General features: G+C 36.9%; 2 protein-coding genes and 1 long non-coding RNA gene across 4 annotated transcripts in view; 1 reads left to right on the forward strand and 2 right to left on the reverse strand.

Moving 5' to 3' along the window:
• The window catches only part of smg6 (SMG6 nonsense mediated mRNA decay factor), a 30766-nt gene extending 27625 nt beyond the window's left edge, over positions 1-3141 (forward strand). Inside the window, exons 18-19 of one of the 2 annotated variants that reach the window (XM_058411529.1) lie at positions 1654-1735; positions 1904-3141. In XM_058411529.1, coding sequence (XP_058267512.1) covers positions 1654-1735; positions 1904-2034 — 213 coding nt within the window. In that variant the 3' untranslated portion in view covers positions 2035-3141. The remainder of the gene's footprint in view (positions 1-1653; positions 1736-1903) is intronic. The other variant, XM_058411530.1, reaches the window with a different exon arrangement.
• A 128-nt stretch (positions 3142-3269) lies between these two features.
• Positions 3270-7660, reverse strand: LOC131366778 (uncharacterized). Its single transcript, XR_009206853.1, has 3 exons — positions 6559-7660; positions 6369-6466; positions 3270-4894 (listed from the first exon to the last, which is right to left on the reverse strand). It is a non-coding gene; the product is annotated as an uncharacterized LOC131366778 (long non-coding RNA).
• A 125-nt stretch (positions 7661-7785) lies between these two features.
• Positions 7786-13882, reverse strand: LOC131366977 (uncharacterized). The gene is made up of 3 exons (XM_058412095.1): positions 8357-13882; positions 8046-8210; positions 7786-7945 (listed from the first exon to the last, which is right to left on the reverse strand). Exon 1 carries the CDS (start codon positions 11929-11931, stop codon positions 10540-10542), a length of 1392 nt encoding a protein of 463 aa, XP_058268078.1. The 5' UTR covers positions 11932-13882; the 3' UTR covers positions 7786-7945; positions 8046-8210; positions 8357-10539.
• Positions 13883-20409: the final 6527 nt, after the last annotated feature.

Consider the following 20409-nt stretch of genomic DNA (forward strand, 5'->3'; position numbering starts at 1 on the left):
GACGCCATTTACGTTCATTACGTTCTGTGTGGTCATTGTACCAGGGTGCTAGTTTCTTCTCTTTAATTGTTTTTCTTTTAAGTTGAGCTACAGTGTCTAGGGTGTTGCAAAACATTGACTCCAGGTAATCAGTTGCCTGATCAAGTTCTGTGGGGTCAGACGGTGAACCAATCATGCGTGATAATTCTGGGAGACTGCTGGTAAATCTCTCTGCAGTAGCAGACGTAAATGTACACTTAATATGGTAATGTGGCAAATTGCGCACCTCGCGTCTAAGACGCATTTTAAATGAAACAAGATAACAAGGTGATCTGAGATAGTTTCCGACTGTGGAAGAGTGACTATGCTTTCTATATTAAAGCTGAATGTTAGAATAAGATCCAGAGTGTGACCTCCATTATGAGTGGGTCCTATTACATTTTGATTAACACCTGCTGAATCTAAGATGGATACAACTGCTGTTCTCTTCTGGCTTATCAAAATGAATGTTGAAGTCCTCTTACTATTAATGCTTTGTCTAAAGAAACAACAAGGTTTGAAATGAAATCTGCAAATTCACTGAGGAATTCAGAATATGGCCCTGGGGGTCTTTAAATAACAATTAGTGGAATCGACTCTGTGAACTTATTTGTAGCTGCATAAGTTAGGTTAGTATAAAGAACTTCAAATGTGTTGAATTGATGTTTGGGTTTTTGTGTAGCACCTAGCTTATCATGAATTATGATTATCATCATGAGTAAATCTGATGTATCTGAAATTTGGTATATGTCAGGGGATTGTATTCATTATTATTTTTAGCATTAGGCAGACACCCTCATCCAGTGCAACTTACATTTATCTCATTTATACAACATGAGCAGTTTAATGAGTGAAACCTGAGGTGGTCTTCTGATATTGTAGCCCATTCACCTCAAGGTTTGGTTTGTTGTGCGTTCTGAGATACTTTATTGCTCCCCAGATTTATTGAGTGCTTATTTGAGTTTCTATGTCCTTCCTGGAAGCACAAACTAAACTGGCCATTTTCCTCTGACCTTGGTTATTAGCAAAGTGTTTCCACCCACAGAACTGTTACTTACTCAGTGTTTTTGTACTATTCTGTATAAAATCTAGAGACTATTATGTGAAATTCCCAGGCGATCAACAGTATTTGCCATGCTCCAACCAGCCCATCAACCAGTAATACCATGATCAGAGTTGCAGAGATCACACTTTTTCTTCATACTGATGTTTGATGTAACATTACTTGAAGCTCTTGACCTGTATCTGCATGATTTTTATATTCATGCGCTGCTGACACATGATTGGCTGATTAGATAGCTGCATGAATGTAGTGGTGTTACTAACAAACAGTGGACAGTGATAGAATTTATAGATTTGTGATGTACATTTCTGAAGCAAAAGCAGTCAAAGCATACTAAGAAAGTTTTATTTCATAAAGTACTGCCATGTGTTCTGTACATATTTTGCAAATATTGCCCTGTATTTTGCATGTTCTCTTTTCCAGTGATCAGCATTATAATTATACAGTGTAGAATGAATTTTAAATCAAGCCTATTCACATTTTTTGATCCAGTTCCCTTATCTTGGCTGGGTGTTTCCATGTATCAAACTAAAAAAAACTAGACACCTACTTTTGTCCATTTTTATCTCCAGGGAAACAATGATGATGTGATTCTGTCATGCTGCCTGCATTACTGTAAAGACAAGGCTAAGGACTTTATGCCTGCTCAGAGAGGTGAGAAATCTGTTCCCACTTTATCTAAGCCAGCAAACATCTCTGCAAATTTGTGTTGATTTTCAGAAAAGATTATGATTTTTTTTCTTCTTGTGTTTTGTTTTAGAGAAGTGTATTTGAACAGATTTTCCTTAGTTTACATGTCTAAATTATTGTATTTTTCATCAGAAGGACCAGTTCGCCTACAGAGGGAAGTGGTTTTGCTCACAGATGACCGTAATTTGCGTGTGAAAGCTCTAACACGTAATGTCCCAGTTCGAGACATCCCTACCTTCCTGAGATGGGCTAAAGTAGGCTGAATTAAGGATACAGTCTCATGATGTACAAGCAATGCCCATTCTCTAGTGCAGAACAAAAATGTGGCACAGAGTAAGCTGAAGAGGGAGTATGTTTGTGACAGAGGGAATAAGCAAAGCTTTTTTTTTAACTAACAAAAAAAAGAGCAAAGATGAGGAAGTAATTCATTTTCATGAAAATGAGTGTCTTTATCCTCCTAATAACAATGCATAGAGTGAAGCAGGAGAGTATTTGAGAATGTGAGACAAGCTGAGCTGACCAGGGTCCTGTGCCTGTAGGGAATTTGGGGGGGTGTGTGTGTGTGAGAGAGAGAGAGAACGCGAGAGAGCATCTACAAAGAAGTGCAGGAAATTTTAAAAAAATTGCCACAGTATATGTGTAAGCTATCAGTATTGAACATTAAGTAGCTCTAAGTGTGAGAGCTGGGAATTTCACACTGATGGAAATATTCTTGGATATGAGCATATTGGTTTGATGTGATTGGTTCAGGGTAGAGAGAGACAGGAGAAATTTTGTTTCTAAGCCTTAAAGACATTCATGACATTTTAAAATTTCTACCCTGACCCATACCTCCCACTTCCACCACCACGCAAACATTCATATATACACACATACGCACACACACAAACTAAACCTAAACATTGCACCTACAACAGCTTTCATATTTCACCAGCTTAGTTTTATATATTTCTGCTTTCAGCAACTTATAGTGATGAGATTTGACAAAATGTAAAAAAAAAAATAAATAAATAAAATAAAATTATTTTCCTTAACTAGTATGGATTCAGAAATTTCATAAACATTATTTTATGTTTGGCTGAACTAAACATTCAGCTAATTATGCTACATATGAATATGTTCTAACTAGATAGCCACAGGCTTATGATAATTTTGAAATGTACATAGTTGTGGGTGAGTTTATAAAAATGATCCATAAGATGACTTGCCTCTGTTTGGTTAGCAGCATACCATAGCCATACAAATGTGTTGTGTGATATTTCAGTGTTGTGGACTCAGTATTCAGTGTTTCATCAATGGGCAACCAATCCACACATTTAATCACATCACATTTTTTCTCATTTTGCCACCTAATAAATTTTTCTAATAAATCTTTTATGATCTTTGTGTCTGTTTGTGTCCCTGATTTGGTAGAATACTTGAATTTAAACTTAGACTGCCCAGTAGGAGCACCACTTCTGAAAGATATATTCACTTCTAGTAATGAAAATCATTAACATACAATAAAAATTAAGATTAAAGAAAGGTCACAAGAGTCATCTGAAACACTAGTAGGATGATACAAAAACGGAAACCTCAGTCACCACAGTAACAGTAAAACAGACCACAGGTTTATTATTAAAATATACAATATATATTTTATAAAATGTTAACCTGGCACATTAGCAATTTAAGCATTGTCACATAGCTAACAAAAAGGAAAAATAAATCACTCACAACATTGCCACCAAACACTGGAAATGATAGTAATTGTTGCAATTTTTCTAAAATTAATGTTTTTTGCAAGGAACATCAACCTCACATTTTTAGGCTACATCAGGACAAACAAGACTGTTGAGTACCTTTAGGCTCACATATCACTGTACTTTAAAGTAATTTGCTATCATGCTATGTACAGGAACATATTGCTCACAATAATTAATGCAGTTTTTTATTTTTGTATAAATTAAAACAGCAGTGGTTTAACTTTAATTGTTATTAACATTTGTTACTAATGATTAAAGTGCTTTTAGAAATTAACCCAAGAGCAGCTTGCATAGTTGAAAATCCGGAAATTGAAAAGCATATAATTGGATACAATTAGATCTTACAATAAGATCTAAGATCAAAATAATCTTAACTTATTTTGTCTCTAATATTCTGCTACACTGTTAAAAAAAAAAAAAAAAAAAAACAACTGTTGTTTTTACGGTAAAAAACTGGCAGCTGTGGTTAATAAATACGGCAGAACCTTTTTCACTATCACGGTAACAGTGTATTAAGACTGTTAATTTTACGGTTAAGTTTGGAGTTTGAGGCCATATTTTACCGTATAAATAAGTGATTTTTTTACCATAGAAAGAAAGCTATTTTTCCATATAATTAACAAGCAAATACTATAGCCATGCCAAATTAATACAAGTTTTTACCATAGAATGAAAGCTATTTTCTGTACAACTAATAAAAAATAATATGAACATATTGTATACATATGAGTTTTGGCCACATGAAATGTTTCAATGTGAGTAAAATCAAACACTTCTTATTTAGTATAATTTTTTCTTCTTTATATTTTGTATAAATAAAGGTTTTGCCATTGAATATGACAGTGCCTTACTGTACAATTAATAAAACATTTAATCTAAAAATTCAACAAAAATAGCTCAACAAAACAAGCAATTTATCAGTGAATACTGTCAGTTGTGATTGTCATCAACAGTTTATTACTCAAAACATATCTCTTAGAACTAGTTTATTTAAAACCTCAAACACTTTTGGTTAAATATTACTAAACAATGGGAAAAAAACACAAATTGAAAGTTGGATTTAATATTTTATTAATCAGAAGCAATCCTTAAATTAAGGTATGCTTCTTTAACAAATAAATTCAAAATAAACCAGAGCTCATTAGGATACTTCAGCTTGATTGTTACAAGTAATGAAACTTATTTGCCTCAGTTACATACAAAGGTGGTAGTTTGGAGTAAAGAACATGCTTGAATAGAATTACCAGAGATGCCCTCCTCTCTCTCAAGTTCATAGGCAGACAAAAGTTCAAAGTTTTGAATAGTCCAAAGGCATAAAAGTTGCCTTAAATGGATCAGCAAGCTGTCAAGATATTTTCACGGTGTTGCCTTCCTGTAGCTGTTGAGACAAAGAAAAAGTATTTTGACATTAATGGTCCGTTCAGGTTAAGTACAATGAGGCACTGTAATGGATCTATATCCTAGGACCTAACTCCAGCATCAGTGAGACAGCAGAGAAAACAATAACAGGATCATACGCAATTTTATTTACACCAAAGCAGTTATGGAAGATCTAGCATAAAGGTAAGGATTTCTGGACTGTAATGATAAACAGACAAAATACTGATTTTTCTGGTAGTTTGGTTTTGGTAATTCAAAAAAAGTGTTTAGAAATAAAGGACAATTACAAGCACCTAGTTACATTTTTTACTATAATAAATCTTGTCTTGGTTTACTAAATGACAGCTCAGCCAGGGTTCAGTGCACAAAAGAACAATCATACATCCTGCTAAGTAAATGGAGTTAGTGACCTGAACCTGCCGGTAATGGCACCTCAACATTTGTATTGTATGTGAAGAAATGTGTAAAGTAAGAATTCTTTAATACAAATATTTTAATTGTTTATTTTTATCAAATTAAAAAATGTGAAGGGAGCAAACAGAAGAAAAATCTAAATCAAATGAATATTTGTGTTACGAAGCGATGGCTTCAAACCAGCATTTGTACACAAGTCAGGGATTTTGTAGGATCAGCGTCAGATGTATAATTAACCAATTGCTGGAGAGCGGTACAATAATGAGAGTCTGCAGGCAACAGTGAAGCATGGTGGAGGTTCCTTACTATTTTGGATTTAAAGTTTTGGTCAGGATTATTGGTGTCCTCAATGCTGATAAATACAAGCAGATAATTGTCCATCATGCAATACCATTAGGGAGGCCTCTGATTGGCCCCAAATTTATTTTGCACCAGGACAACAACCCCAAACATACAGCCAACATCTTTAAGAAAGTGATGGTTTGACCCCCACAGACCCCTGATCTCAACATCACTAAATCTGTCTGGGATTACATGAAGAAACAGAAGGAGGTAGGGTAGCCTACATCAACAGAAAATCTGTGGATAGATCCCCAAGATGTTTTTTTTTTCACTTCTGTCTCATGCAAAGAAGCTCCTTTGGGATTAAAAAAATTCCAAAAGAGTTTCAAAAACTGTGTGCAAATGAGCCTAGAAGAATCAATGCTGTTTTCCAGGCAAAGGGTGATCACACCAAAATATTGATTTGTCTTGGTTTTATCTTCTGTTCATTTACTTTCCATTTTGTTAACAGATAAAAATAAACTATTAACACTACTATTATTGAAAGCATGCCTCCTTTACAGCATTTTTACACACCTGCTTAAATTTTTTGCACAGTATAGTATTGAAGTTATGAATATATTCATAGAGTTCAACTTTTTTTTAAACACCCTGCTGTGGTACAAAGGGTATTTCTAAATGTCTAATGGGAAACAAATTTCTAAAAGCACATTATATATCACTACAATAAACTGAAATGTGTTTAAGTGAAAAACTGTTTGTATGGTATCACTTACAATTAATATCCTTAATGACAGGTCCTTGTTGAAGTGTCAGGGAGAGAATATTCAGCAGCAGGACAGGGCTGAGTGTAACTTAGCAGCTCTTGACTGTGCTGTGAGAAAAGAAGTCAGAGTAGTCAAGAGTTTTTCCTCCAAATATAATAATTTACTTTTAACAGAAATATACTTTTTATAAAAAAAATACCTGGAAAGTTATTAATGTCCAGAAGCATTCAGTTGAGCGTCACTTCATTTTGGGACCACTGGACATGTTAGGCTTAGCCTATTGGAAGGGAGACAAAATTTTAATCTTACAATGGAAGTTATAGATTGTAAAATATATTTTAAATAAACAACCCACTTACCAGCTTAGTTCTGATGGTACCACCAGAGGAAACAGAACTTCTCCAAGACTACAACATTTGCATTATCATTTGTTCCATATTTACATCATTTTGGCAGAAGCCCTTATTCGTAGTGACTTACATTTTTCTACATTAAACTGCATCTGTGCAGTTGAGTGTTAAGGGTTCTGCTCCAGGACCCAACAGTGGCAGCTTGGCAGTAGTAGGGCTTGATTCTCACCAGTAATCAAACATTTTAATCACTAAGCTTCCACTACCACAGGAAGTCGTATGCATTAGAGACACACACGCACACACCTGAGAGCTATTAACAGTTTTCTATTTACAATTCCTTGCATTATGAGCAACCCAAATTTTAATGGAATAAATCCAAGGTGATTGGACATGATGTAATAAAGCCCAGTGATGTAACCCCACCAAAATATCATTATTATACATAAAACCAACCATAAATATACATTTATATTCTGCATACATACCAAATGCTTATATGCTGTTACAAATTTGCATTCTGTCATACATTGTAACTCTCCACTCTATGGATTTATTTTACAGTCACAAAAACATTAAGAGAACAGTAACAGAAAATTCTCTTGTATGAGATTCCAGAAACTCACTTGAGTTCACTTGAACTTTTGAGCAGCACAAAACCATTGCCTTCACTCAGTAAAACTGAACATTTAGAAATTGTACCAAAGTATACCAGGTAGTTTTCCAAAGAAAAGCTTACATTACTTTCAGTACTTACAGAACTTTCAGTTAACTTAAGATACAGTTTAAAAAAACCTGCAGAAAATGAAACATACACATATATATATATATATAACAATGCACTGTACCAAAATGCTCATCCCTAAAGGGGCATGTCTATATCCACTCAGTTTTCCAAAGAAAAGCTTACATTAACTTTCAGAACTTTCAGTTAACTTAAGATACAGTTAAGAAAAACCTGCAGAAAATGAAACATACATATATATATATATATATATATATATATATATATATATATATATATATATATATATATATATATATATATATATATATATATATATATAACAATGCACTGTACCAAAACGCTCATCAATAAAGGGGCATGTCTATATCCACTCATGGTCTGAAAGATCTGCAATCAGAGTAAGAACTCTGGGATTGACTGATAGTACTTTCTTGTTTTTCTTCCACTCGACTTTGGTGCCTCTCTCTGGATTTATTGAGAACAAACACCTTAATGCAAAAAAACCAACCAAACAAACAAATAAATAAACAGATCCTGAGCAATAAAATAACTTGTTACATATTCTAACAAAAAAAAAAGAAATTGTACCTTTGGATGAACTCTAATGTTGAACGTAGCTCCACAGGGTAGTGTATGTTAAAGCAGTAGTAACTCCCAACAGACAGAAGGCAGACATAAATGATGTGATGTGGTCACTGACAACCTCTTGGTCGATGCTCAACATGAAGATCCTATCAGCTAAGTAGGAGGTCCCTAAACAAATGAACAATACAAAAAAACAAAACACACAAATAAATAAACTTCAATAAAAAAGTGTTTCAGTATCATAAAATCATTTCCAATGGTGTAATAACAGCTGAGATTAGTTTTATACACTTTTTGCATTTCTGTTTACTTACCACACACAATAATGCAGGGTGTTTCTGGCAACTTCTCCACCTGAACCTCTTGGGGCAGACATGTCTCCTCTACAAAAAAGAACAGGTTCTCCTCCTTCTCACCAAAATATGCCAGTAATAGAAGTACCATCTGTATGATCTCTTCTGAGGAACCATCCAGCTGGCCTCTCTCAGTCTGAAACTTGATAAGAGCATCCAGGACTCGCTTGTTTTTGGGTGCATCAACAGTTTTGAGTTTGCCTTTTTTTTCTGCCTTTTTTTTCCACATTTTCAAGGAAGCGCTCCATTAGACTCACACCAGTAAGTTCTTGGAAGTGTGCAGCCATGCCAACTTCCTTGAACAAAAATGGCCACTCTATGCATAGTGTCTGGATGCTTGATCCGTTGTTGATGTCTTGACGCTGCGTGTAATAGGTGGACTGTACTTGTTTCACATCGTCTGATTTGTAATTCATCTCTTTAAACATGTTCTTCATCATTTCTTTTTTTTCCTGCTGACTCTCCACAGTCTCGGAAAGTGGCAAATATTTTGGCTGCCAGTTCACACAACCATATGTGTCTTGAACTCTTGCTTTTATTTCAGCTGGAATGGGCTCTGTGTCATTATCATCTGATGTTGCCTTGAGTTTTATTACCTTTTGTGTGCTGGGACGTTTAACATTTTCAACTCATGCTTGGAGTTGCTTGACGAGTGAATGGTAACCAGGTCCAACAACATCACTCTCAATGACATCTTGTAGAGATACTGGATACTTAGCCACCATCCTTTTGCCAATCTCAGTAGTGTGGCGCTTGGTTGGACTTTTGCATGTCTTCATAATTTCAGAAACCACAATCCTTATCATCTCTCGTCATAGTCGAGGACTAGGTCTTCTCTGCCTTTCCAAACATTGCAGTAACTCCTCTGGAAGCTTCTGCCATGGTATCTGGAAATTGTCTACCCAGTTTGACACAGAAGCAGAACAGCCTGGCAGGGGCAATGGAGTGCTTATGGATGATGCTGGTGAGGTAGAAACAGAGGATGGAGAGGAACTGACAGACACTGGACATGAACATGCTGAGGTTGAAGTGGGTGATTCTGTAACAAAGTATTAAATATTAAACCCTGAATGATGTTCTGCTGAATATGCTGCTCTTCTAGGGTCCAGGCAACAAGAAGTCTTCTGGCTTGGATTGGCTTTAACACAGGCAACAAGTCTCCTTCTGTAATGTACTGCAGATCATCTGTGGTCTCTGCACCCAGTACCTTTAAAGTATCTACTACAGAATTAAGAACTGCTACAGGAAGATCAGGAAAAACTGCAGTAATGGCACCGCTTATCTTCTGTACTTGTGATTCAGCCATATCTTTTAGATAGAATACATACACACACAAAGGGAAAAAAAAAGAAAAGAAAATAAAAGATAAAAAAAAATTGCTCTGTGGCTTACTAGTTCAAAAATTATCTACTCTGACAATACACTGTGCTTCAATGGGACTATCTGGTATCCATTTTTCATATAAGATGATAACGGCCACATGTCAATCAGTTTATTAATGTGTACACACTGCAATCTTCCACTGTCATTTTTCACAGAGTACATGTGGAATTGTGGAAGCATTTCTGCTAAATACATTCTCATTAGAAAATGAAGTGCAGACTCATCTTTCACTACAATGAGAATAAGTTCACCAAACTCCATGGAGTCATCATTCATAGTGACAACAAACTGGCCTTTTTTGTATGTAATTCCATTATACTGCACATCTGCAGTGATCTGTGTATTTACTTCATTGAAGTTAAACTGTGAGACAACATCTTTAACTTGTTTACTGTAAAGATCTGTGTGAAATGGTGAGCTGTCTTTTATTTGCAAGGCTGGAGGACTCACTGACCCAGCTGAAAGATAGGCCTGGAACATCTGATGTCTTTCTGAAAGTGTAAGACACAGATTTTTAAAATTCTTTAAATGCCTTGCACATCTTTTAAAGTAACTATGTTTGCTTTCAAAGCGCATAGTCCATAATTTGATCAGTGGGCCAAATTTTATAATCAATCCTGGATAGTGGCGTAAGTAGTGATGCTTTGGCCTCAACTTGTTATCTGGAAACAGTGCCTTCCTGGAATCTAAATATTCCTGAATGAGCACATCCAGATAAGTAACCTGAGCCTTGGAAATTTTCTGAGCACAAATCATATATCTTATAAGAGGCCAGAAAGTCGAAGTGTTTTAGGACTGACCTCACATGGCTTGGAGGTAGCATCTGTGGTTGCATATTTGAATTGCTTAATGCGCCTGTTCAAAATAGAGTATGTGAACCATCTCTTTTCCTGAACAAAATACCTCAGGTAAAAAGCAACATCATAAGAGAGGACATCTTCAAAAATGTCATGCCCAAGACATGGGGGCAAACCAGGCAGACAAACATCAAAATGTTTCAATGAATTAAATACTGATCTAAATTTCACTCCTTTAACATCTGAAATACCTTCAGCCTCTAACTGATTAACTGCAGAACTGTAAGATTCTGAGGTACGCTCTGGTCCACATGAAGTTGGGTCATGGCTCTCAAACTGACTTCGAGAAATTAGACAGTATCTGCAAAAATATTCTGAGGAACTGAAATTTTCAGTAAATCCACCAATGCAATGTGAGCCTAGGTTGTCTCCAGCAATGCAGTAAAGTGTTCCCTTAACAGCTGTTTCATCTGCCATTGTTATCCCATTCTCCTCCAATATTTGCAGGTCTGAGAAAACCTTGTCATGGCCAAATTCTTTAAAATCCTTCTCTCTGCACAGCAAAACCAGCTGCATATGATCAACATTTGATCGAACATGTGGAGGCAAATTTAATAGCGAGAAGTATACAGCCAAAACTTTGTGCTTTTTTTTTGCCGAACCCAAAGGGTTCACTACCTCAAATGCATCCTGGTATAACACCATCTTAAGACAAGTTGGGTCTTCCTGAAACAAGGTATTTGATGTAAACACCTTACCATCATGTGTGTCACAGAGAACATCAGGGAGGGAAACATCATTAGCATCTACTGACATGAGCCCCTGCCAAAAATGTGATCCTAGCATATTTTTCAAAGTGTTTAACGCAGGAACATAATATGCAAATCTTTCTGCTCTGTTTTCATCTCTCCCTAAAAATACCCTTTTGGGCTCCACATATTTGAATATTTCTTTAAAACACTGGGCTCTAGAGTATGCTGTTCTCATAGGCCCTGTGTGACAAGCTGAGAACAAATCAGATTTCTTCACTGTATCACAGATTTTAACAATGTCTTCATCTGATACTGACAAACCTTTCAGAAGAAAGTGTAATTGATTTAGAGTATAGGTCTGTCCTAACTCATGCATATTCTGCATCTCTTCAACAATGTCCTGAATTGTAGATGCTGGAATAAGATGTTGTCCCTGTAACTTTATGTAAAACATACACAGATTTCTGTGATACAAATCACTGAAATTAGACATGTCCTCAATATTGTCTCCAACATGTGACACACTAGCAGTGTCATGCCCTGTTGTGCTCATCTGTGGAAAAGCATTCAGAAGCTTTATCTTTGATTGAGCCACAAGTCGCATTTATTGAGCAATGTCTGTGTTTTCTAGACATATGGGAAGTAAATGAAGATTTTACACTGAACACAGGTTTGCATCCTCTAACTGGGCAGTTCACAGAACGTCCCTCTACTATGTGCTCCTTTAAGTGAGCAACCAACTCTTTGACTCCATCACACTGGTGTTTACAAAGGGAAACTGTGCATTTTAATTTTGTTAACGCCAAATCCTGTGCAACCGATGACATGTTATCATGGTGATGATACACGTGAGACTTTAATGCTGCATACTTAGAAAACACTCGCTTACAACCAGTTCCAACACACTTGAAAATGCAACGGGGTTCACTACGATGCAGTCTGCAATTTACAACATACGCCTTTAGAGAAGGAATGAATTTTCCACAAATGCAACAGGAATACATGATCTTACAGGCATTCATCCACCACACGTTACCAACGGATTTACACTAAAGCATGCCCTGGCATGCCTACAACCACGTTTTCCCAACTGACTTCAATGTCATCAATTTATCCCTTCTCCGAAAGATGTTCGAACATAATTATACTAGTATTATTAACCTAGCTTAAAGTAAATTTTTGTGACATTCATAGCTTTAATTACAATACTATTAGAATAATATTGTTGGCCTGGCTAAAATTTACCTCACCTAAGAGTGGTAACGGAAATCCTGTTGTTAATTGTGTGAGAGATTCAAAATATAACCGTTGGTCCCAGGGCTTGTGAGCCAAATGCAGTGCACTGATTGGACGGCTCATCAAAGGTGCAAACGTTAATATTTGAATTCAAATGCCCATTTCTGTTGACAACCTGTACTCAATTTTAAAGCGCATTTAATATTATTAGAATTAATTTGCCTTAAAATATGACTTAACCATTAGGCTGGTATTCTAAAGCTCCAACACAGAGATGCAACACTATGAATTGTGTATTTGGAGTTTAATGGAGTATAAATATAAATGTATATTTATATACACTGATCAGCCATAACATTATGACCACCTGCCTAATATTGTGCCTTCTTTTCCCACCAAAACAGTAATGCACTGTGTGTTCTGACAGTTATATACCCATACTTTGGCCCTAGTCTAGTCACTCAAATGTGTGCCCATTTTTCTGCTTCCAACACACCAAGTTCAGGAAAATACACTATATTGCCAAAAGTATTCGCTCACCTGCCTTCACTCGCATATGAACTTAAGTGACATCCCATTCCTAATCCATAGGGTTCAATATGACGTCGGTCCACCCTTTGCAGCTATAACAGCTTCAACTCTTCTGGGAAGGCTGTCCACAAGGTTTAGGAGTGTGTTTATGGGAATTTCTGACCATTCTTCCAGAAGCGCATTTGTGAGGTCACACACTGATGTTGGACGAGAAGGCCTGGCTCTCAGTCTCCGCTCTAATTCATCCCAAAGGTGTTCTATCGGGTTGAGGTCAGGACTCTGTGCAGGCCAGTCAAGTTCATCCACACCAGACTCTGTCATCCATGTCTTTATGGACCTTGCTTTGTGCACTGGTGCACAGTCATGTTGGAAGAGGAAGGGGCCAGCTCCAAACTGTTCCCACAAAGTTGGGAGCATGGAATTGTCCAAAATGTCTTGGTATGCTGAAGCATTCAGAGTTCCTTTCAATGGAACTAAGGGGCCAAGCCCAGCTCCTGAAAAACAACCCCACACCATAATCCCCCCTCCACCAAACTTTACACTTAGCACAATGCAGTCAGACAAGTCCCGTTCTCCTGGCAACCGCCAAACCCAGACTCGTCCATCAGATTGCCAGATGGAGAAGCGCGATTCATCACTCCAGAGAACGTGTCTCCACTGCTCTAGAGTCCAGTGGCGGCGTGCTTTACACCACTGCATCCGACGCTTTGCATTGCACTTGGTGATGTATGGCTTGGATGCAGCTGCTCGGCCATGGAAACCCATTCCATGAAGCTCTCTGCGCACTGTTCTTGAACTAATCTGAAGGCCACATCAAGTTTGGAGGTCTGTAGCGATTGACTCTGCAGAAAGTTGGAGACCTCTTCGCACTATGCGCCTCAGCATCCGCTGACCCCGCTCCGTCAGTTTACGTGGCCTACCACTTCGTGGCTGAGTTGCTGTCGTTCCCAAACACTTCCACGTTCTTATAATACAGCTGACAGTTGACTGTGGAATATTTAGGAGCCAGGAAATTTCACGACTGGATTTGTTGCACAGGTGGCATCCTATCACAGTTCCATGCTGGAATTCACTGAGCTCCTGAGAGCGACCCATTCTTTCACAAATGTTTGTAAAAACAGTCTGCATGCCTAGGTGCTTGATTTTATACACCTGTGGCCATGGAAGTGATTGGAACACCTGATTCTGATTATTTGGATGGGTGAGCGAATACTTTTGGCAATATAGTGTATGTTCAATTGTAACTGTATATTGAAACTGTAGCTACTGTGATAAGGGCCAGATTGTGATGGCTAGACTAGATGGTTGAGTCAAAGCAACTCCAAAAATGCTGCTCTTAAGGGACGTTCCCAATCTGCAGTAGTCAGCACTTACCAAAAGGGTTACAAGGTAGGAAAACCAATGAACTGATGACAGGGTCGTGGGGGAGAAAAGGCTGGCCTGTGTAGTCCGATCCTGTATTTAATTGCTGAAAAGATTAATGCTGGTTCTGATACAAAGGTGAAAATACTCAGTGCATGGCATCACTGTTTTGGTGTGAAAAGTTATACAGTATCTCACAAAAGTGAGTACACCCCTCACATTTTTGTAAATATTTTATTATATCTTTTCATGTGACAACACTGAAGAAATGACACTCTGCTACAATGTAAAGTAGTGAGTGTACAGCCTGTGTAACAGTGTAAATTTGCTGTCCCCTCAAAATAACTCAACACACAGCCATTAATGTCTAAGCCATTTTGTGAGATACTGTACATATCTCAATTTCATTTGATTTCTATATATTTTATGTAGAAAACAGTGAATCACAAAAAAGCTTTCAGAACTACTTTAATTTTTTGTTGCATTGATTCAAAAAAGATGCTGTAAACATTTCTTAGAGATTTTGCTCCATATTAACAGTATAGTATCATCATAGCTGCTGCAAGTTTATTAGATTGGGTTAAGATCTGGTGACTCATTGTGAAACCAGTGTGAGATTATTTTAACTTTGTGACAGCAATGCTCTGTGGCATTTAAACAATGCTCAGTTGGTACTAAGGGGCCCAAAGTGTGCTAAGAAAATATCCCCCCACACCAGTACACCACCACCACCAGCCTGAACTGTTGACTGCTCTTAGCTGACAGGAGTGGAACCCGCTGTGGTCTTTTCCTGCTGTAGCCCATTTACTTCAAAGTTCAACATGTGCTGAGATGCTCTTCAGCATACCTCAGGTGTAACAAGATTATTTGAGTTTCTGTTGCCTTTCTATCAGCTCAAACCAGTCTGGCCATTCTTCTCTGACCTCTGACATTAAAAAGGCATTTTAAACCCTAGAGATGTTTGTTCGTAAAAATCCCAGTACATTGACAGTTCTTCTGGCACCAGCAACCAAACTATGTTCAAAGTCACTTAAATCACTTTTCTTCCCCGTTCTGACTATCAGCTTGAATTTCAGCAGATCGTCTTGACCATGTCTACATGCCTAAATGCATTGAGTTGCTGGGTTAAGGTTGTGATTAACTGATTAGATATTTGCATTTTTTGGTTAATGAACAGGTGAACAGGTGTAACCAGTGATGTGTATGTGTGTGTGTGTGTGTGTGTGTGTGTTTCCCTGTAAAAAATACATTATTATGTTAAATACTCTTATATAGCACAACCACTGTTTGGCCCCTGGTCAAAACCCTCATGCCTCAACTGATGGGTAATGGGATATTAACAAACATATTCTGTTCTACATTTTTAACATTTGTTTTGGTAAAAATAAAGTAATGTACTTGCTAAATAGTGAAAAGTTTTTTTATTGTAAATTTAAATACACATCTGTAATTTGGAAAGAATAATAATGTAAATTCTATGGTAATTAATTGCTTATGACATTATTGTACATTACCGTTACTTTTACCAACATTTTAGATCTTACAGTTCAATCCTGTGTTTTCTACATATAATAACAGTAAATTTTAAAGATATATACTGTTATTTTATTTACTGTAATTCATTGTATCTGCTACAGTAATGTACCTTTTAGCCTTATACGGTACTTTACTGTTGCTATTTGACAGCTTTTCACCGTAATTTTTACAGACATTTTTTACAGTGTATGTATAAGCATCACAGTTTGTTGCGCATGGGGCTGCATAGCCGCAGGCCAGTCAGGGTCCCCATGCTGATCCCTGGAGGCAGTGTCATGCTTTGAGCAATGTTCTGCTGGGAAATCTTGGGTCCTGACATTCATATGGATGTTACTTTGACATGTACCACCTACCTAAGCATTGTTGCAGACCGTGTACACCCTTTCATGGAAACGATATTCTCTGATGGCTGTGGCCCCTTTCAGCAGGATAATGCACCATGCCACAAAGCAACAAAAATGAATATTTCTGATATTTACATCTAGAGGCATTAAGCACCTTAGAAGATAGTACCTAGAGTGTCATCCTACCTAATATTTAGATGAGCAAAAGTACTGTAACAAACAAACAAACAATAAGGACAAAAGTCACTCATACCACTCGTTAGGCCAGTTAGAACTGAATACTAAACAAGAAACACATAACACCACATATAATTTGGAATATATACTTGATGTAGGTAAATTTCAATTCAATTTATTTGTATAGTACTTTTAACAATGGACATTGTCTCAAAGCAGCTTTATAGAAGTATAGAAACATAGAAAAAAAAATTATGAAGTTTAAAGTTAAGTTACAATTTTATCTCTAATGAGCAAGCCTAAGGCAACAGTGACAAGGAAAAACTCCCTGAGGTGATATGAGGAAGAAACCTTGAGAGGAACCAGGCTCAGAAGGGAACCAATCCTCAAAACTGACTTATCTAGAATCTATTTTTTAATACTGCAAAAGAATACAAGAGGTAAAATACCATAGCTGTACCCTAACTAAAAAAAGTCCCAACAAAAAATGCAAAGCATCAGCCCTTGACAATGATAACACTAGAGAATTTAGTCAAAGCTCCTGTTAGGATAGTGAAAACATTACTGGGTGATAATCAAATGTGTGATGAGACATTCAGCACATGTGGGTATTTCCTGTTGGTTCACTGGTTACCAATTGCACAAATGAATAAGCTGCAGTTTAAGGCAGGTCTTTTGGCTCAGTATTCTGTGATCAGAATAATCATCAGTCAGTACCTGAGGTACTGTAGAAAAAGACAAGGATTAGTAGATACCATCACCATTATAAACAACAAAAGAAAAATGCCTACAAGGTATACCCAATATATGAGCCTAGTCAAGGACTCTTTCCTTGGCTACATAGTCAGTACACATGCCATCATAATTTTTTCTGTGTCTGAATTAGCCTTTGAGCACATGCTAAAAAATAGACACAGTGATTTAAACTCAGATTACACACTAACACTTGTAATTGTTGGTACAAAAATTTCCAGATTTTCAAGACTATCGGTACATCAAGGACACAGTAACTTTCCTGTACTATAAAAAAAAGACTGTACTGCTGGCAAGTGCCTAAAACTGTATGTATGTGATATTTAATAATATATTTACCTGGTTTAGCTGGTTAGGACTCCCTTTCTGTTGAAACCATGACTGTTAGACCATAATCTGCAGCACAGGGATCAGTGTGTAAGAGTTTCATCATGTTTTATTTTCAAGAAAAAAATGAAAGCTTGTAAAAAAAAAAAATGTAAAATTGAGTGTAAAAAAAAAAAGAAAAGAAAGATAAATCATGTCAGTACATGATACATGTGAAATTGCAGCCAGTATATTAAAGTCCAAAACAGTAAGAATCATTTTAGGGGAAAAATGAAAAATAAATGTATAATAACCTGGTTGCATAAGTGTACGCTCCCTTTTATAATTAGGAATGTGGCAGTGTTCAGAATCAACGAATCACATTCAAACTCATTTTAAATACTAATTAGCATATACCTTCTATCAATTAAAGTGACTGATTAAACACAAATAAAGTACAATTTCAATTCAATTTATTTTGTATAGCACCTTTTACAATGAACATTGACTCAAAGGAGCTTTACAAAAGAAGAGAAACAGAGAAAGTTTATTTAACTAAATAACTAGAAATAAGAATAAATTATTAAATTAAATTATTAAACCATTTTATTTTATCCCTAATGAGCAAGCCTGTGGCGACGGTGGGAAGGAAAAACTCCCTGTGATGATATGAGGAAGAAACCTTGAGAGGAAGCAGGCTCAGAAGGGAACCCAATCTCATTTGGGTGACACTAAACAGTAAATAATGTAACTGTAACTGATTAATGTCCTTTCAAATTCAAATTTTAAATTCAAATTTAAATGTCCTTTCTACAACAGCAATCAATGGCCCATGAGGAACTATTAGGCCATTGTAGTTTCTAAGGTCATTATAGACACTAATTCTTTGCTGTCAGGAGCTGACAGATGAAATGGCAGATCTGTGACGGTGTGAAAGTCCCCAAGTGGCTCTGTCCATGGTTGTCTCCTGGTCCACACAGATCCAGCGACAAGACCCCAACAGTACAACTGTTCCTATTGGACTTGTGATTACTTCTGATATCTTCTTGGTAACATCTGGCTAGTGATGCTGCAAAGAACTTAGAAAGCAGGTACAGGATCTCATTGTTAAAAAAAAATATAAATTAGGAGAGGTTTAGAAAAAAAATAGAAAGACAATCAACAAGCAGAGAAAATATGACACAACAGTGACATTATTAAGAACATGACATCCCCCTAAAATTGATGAGAAGACCAGGAGACCTGGCCAAGGAGGCTGCTTAGAGGCCTACAACATCATTAAAAGAATTTTAGCAATTTCTGGAAAGTACTAGTTGTTCTCTACATGTGACAACAGTCTTCCGAATTCTTAATATGTCTGGGCTACAGGTGGCAATACAAAACAATCAAAAAAACAAACAAAAGAAAGAAATACATACAATCTACCCAAACCATGTGGAATAATGTGTTATGGTCTGATAAAACCGAAGTTGAACATTTTGGTCATTAAACACAGCATATCATTTAAACAACCACAGTGAAGTATGGAATTGTTAGCATCATGCTCTCAGGTGCTCTTCTGCAGCTAGAACTGCCTTTAATCAGGGTAGAGGGAATAATGAATGATAAATGAATAATAAAAACTTTAAAGCACCTTTCACCATGACAAAGACCTGAAGCATACCCACAAATCAACAAAGGAATAGCTTCACCAAAACAAGTTCAAGGTTTTGGAATGGCCCAGACAGATTCCAGATGAAAATCCAATCAAAAATCTGTGGGGTGACCTGAGGAGGGCTGTGAACAGGAGATGCCCAACCAATTTGACAGAACTAGCATGCTTTTGGAGGGAAGAATAGCAAAATATTCCTAAGTAAAGATGTGCCAAATTGATTAACTTTTACCCAAAAATGATTGAATGTTGTGCTAAAATCAGTGGTACAGTGGTACCTCGGTCCTCAAACCACTCATGTTCGAATTTTCGGTATTTGATTTGAATTTTCAAGTCAATTTGACCTCGGTGTACAAAAATATTAGAAACAAGGTGCTTGTTTCATACAGGATTGCAACGAATATCAACATTTCGAACAAAATTCGAATGAATATTAATGTGAACTGTATTTTCATCACAAATTTTCAGTTTTCGAAAATATTTTTCTGTGTTCGACCCGACCTGAAAAGAAATATTGTGACGGCACGCCAGGGGCGATTCTAGGATTTTCATTTAAGGGGGGGCTCAGCCCCCAATGAGGGTATAATAGTAAAAAAAAAAAAAAAATAAATAAAATAAAATAAATAAATAAATGTTTGATTAACAAGGTAGGATGGTAAACTTATTGCAGCATTCCAATGTATTGCATAGATGTGTATAACATTTGAGTACTGAACAAGCAGAATACGAGTCTTCCTGATCTCATACACACACACAAACTTGTCTTCTGATCCTCGCTCTGCGATGCTACGGGCTGCAGATTGAAGAATGCGCTGAAAGACAGGGAGGAGCTGAAGTCTGCCGCTTACAGGGTACTGAGGCGATCAAGAATTTGTGTACAGTTTATGGATTCGCAGAATTTTTAGGGGGGCTGAGTAGAAATGCTAAGGGACCCCCTAAAAATGGCCTAGCGATGCCCATGCCGCACACGCTTTCCATGCCAGGGTGGCATAGACAATAGAGATGAGCAGTTTATGCGGGTCATCTGTTCTGAAAGCATCATCTGTGAGTGCTTGTGTTATAATAATTTCAGTAGCCATGTCTCCGAAAAAGGGTAAATCAGGCATCAGTGTTGCCAAGAGGAAAGCTGTGAGATCAACCATCGAGTTGAAACAGATTAATTGGTTTTACATTATTTCCTATGGGG

This window comes from Hemibagrus wyckioides, linkage group LG16 (genome assembly GCF_019097595.1).
Source record: "Hemibagrus wyckioides isolate EC202008001 linkage group LG16, SWU_Hwy_1.0, whole genome shotgun sequence".
Lineage (NCBI taxonomy): Eukaryota > Metazoa > Chordata > Actinopteri > Siluriformes > Bagridae > Hemibagrus > Hemibagrus wyckioides.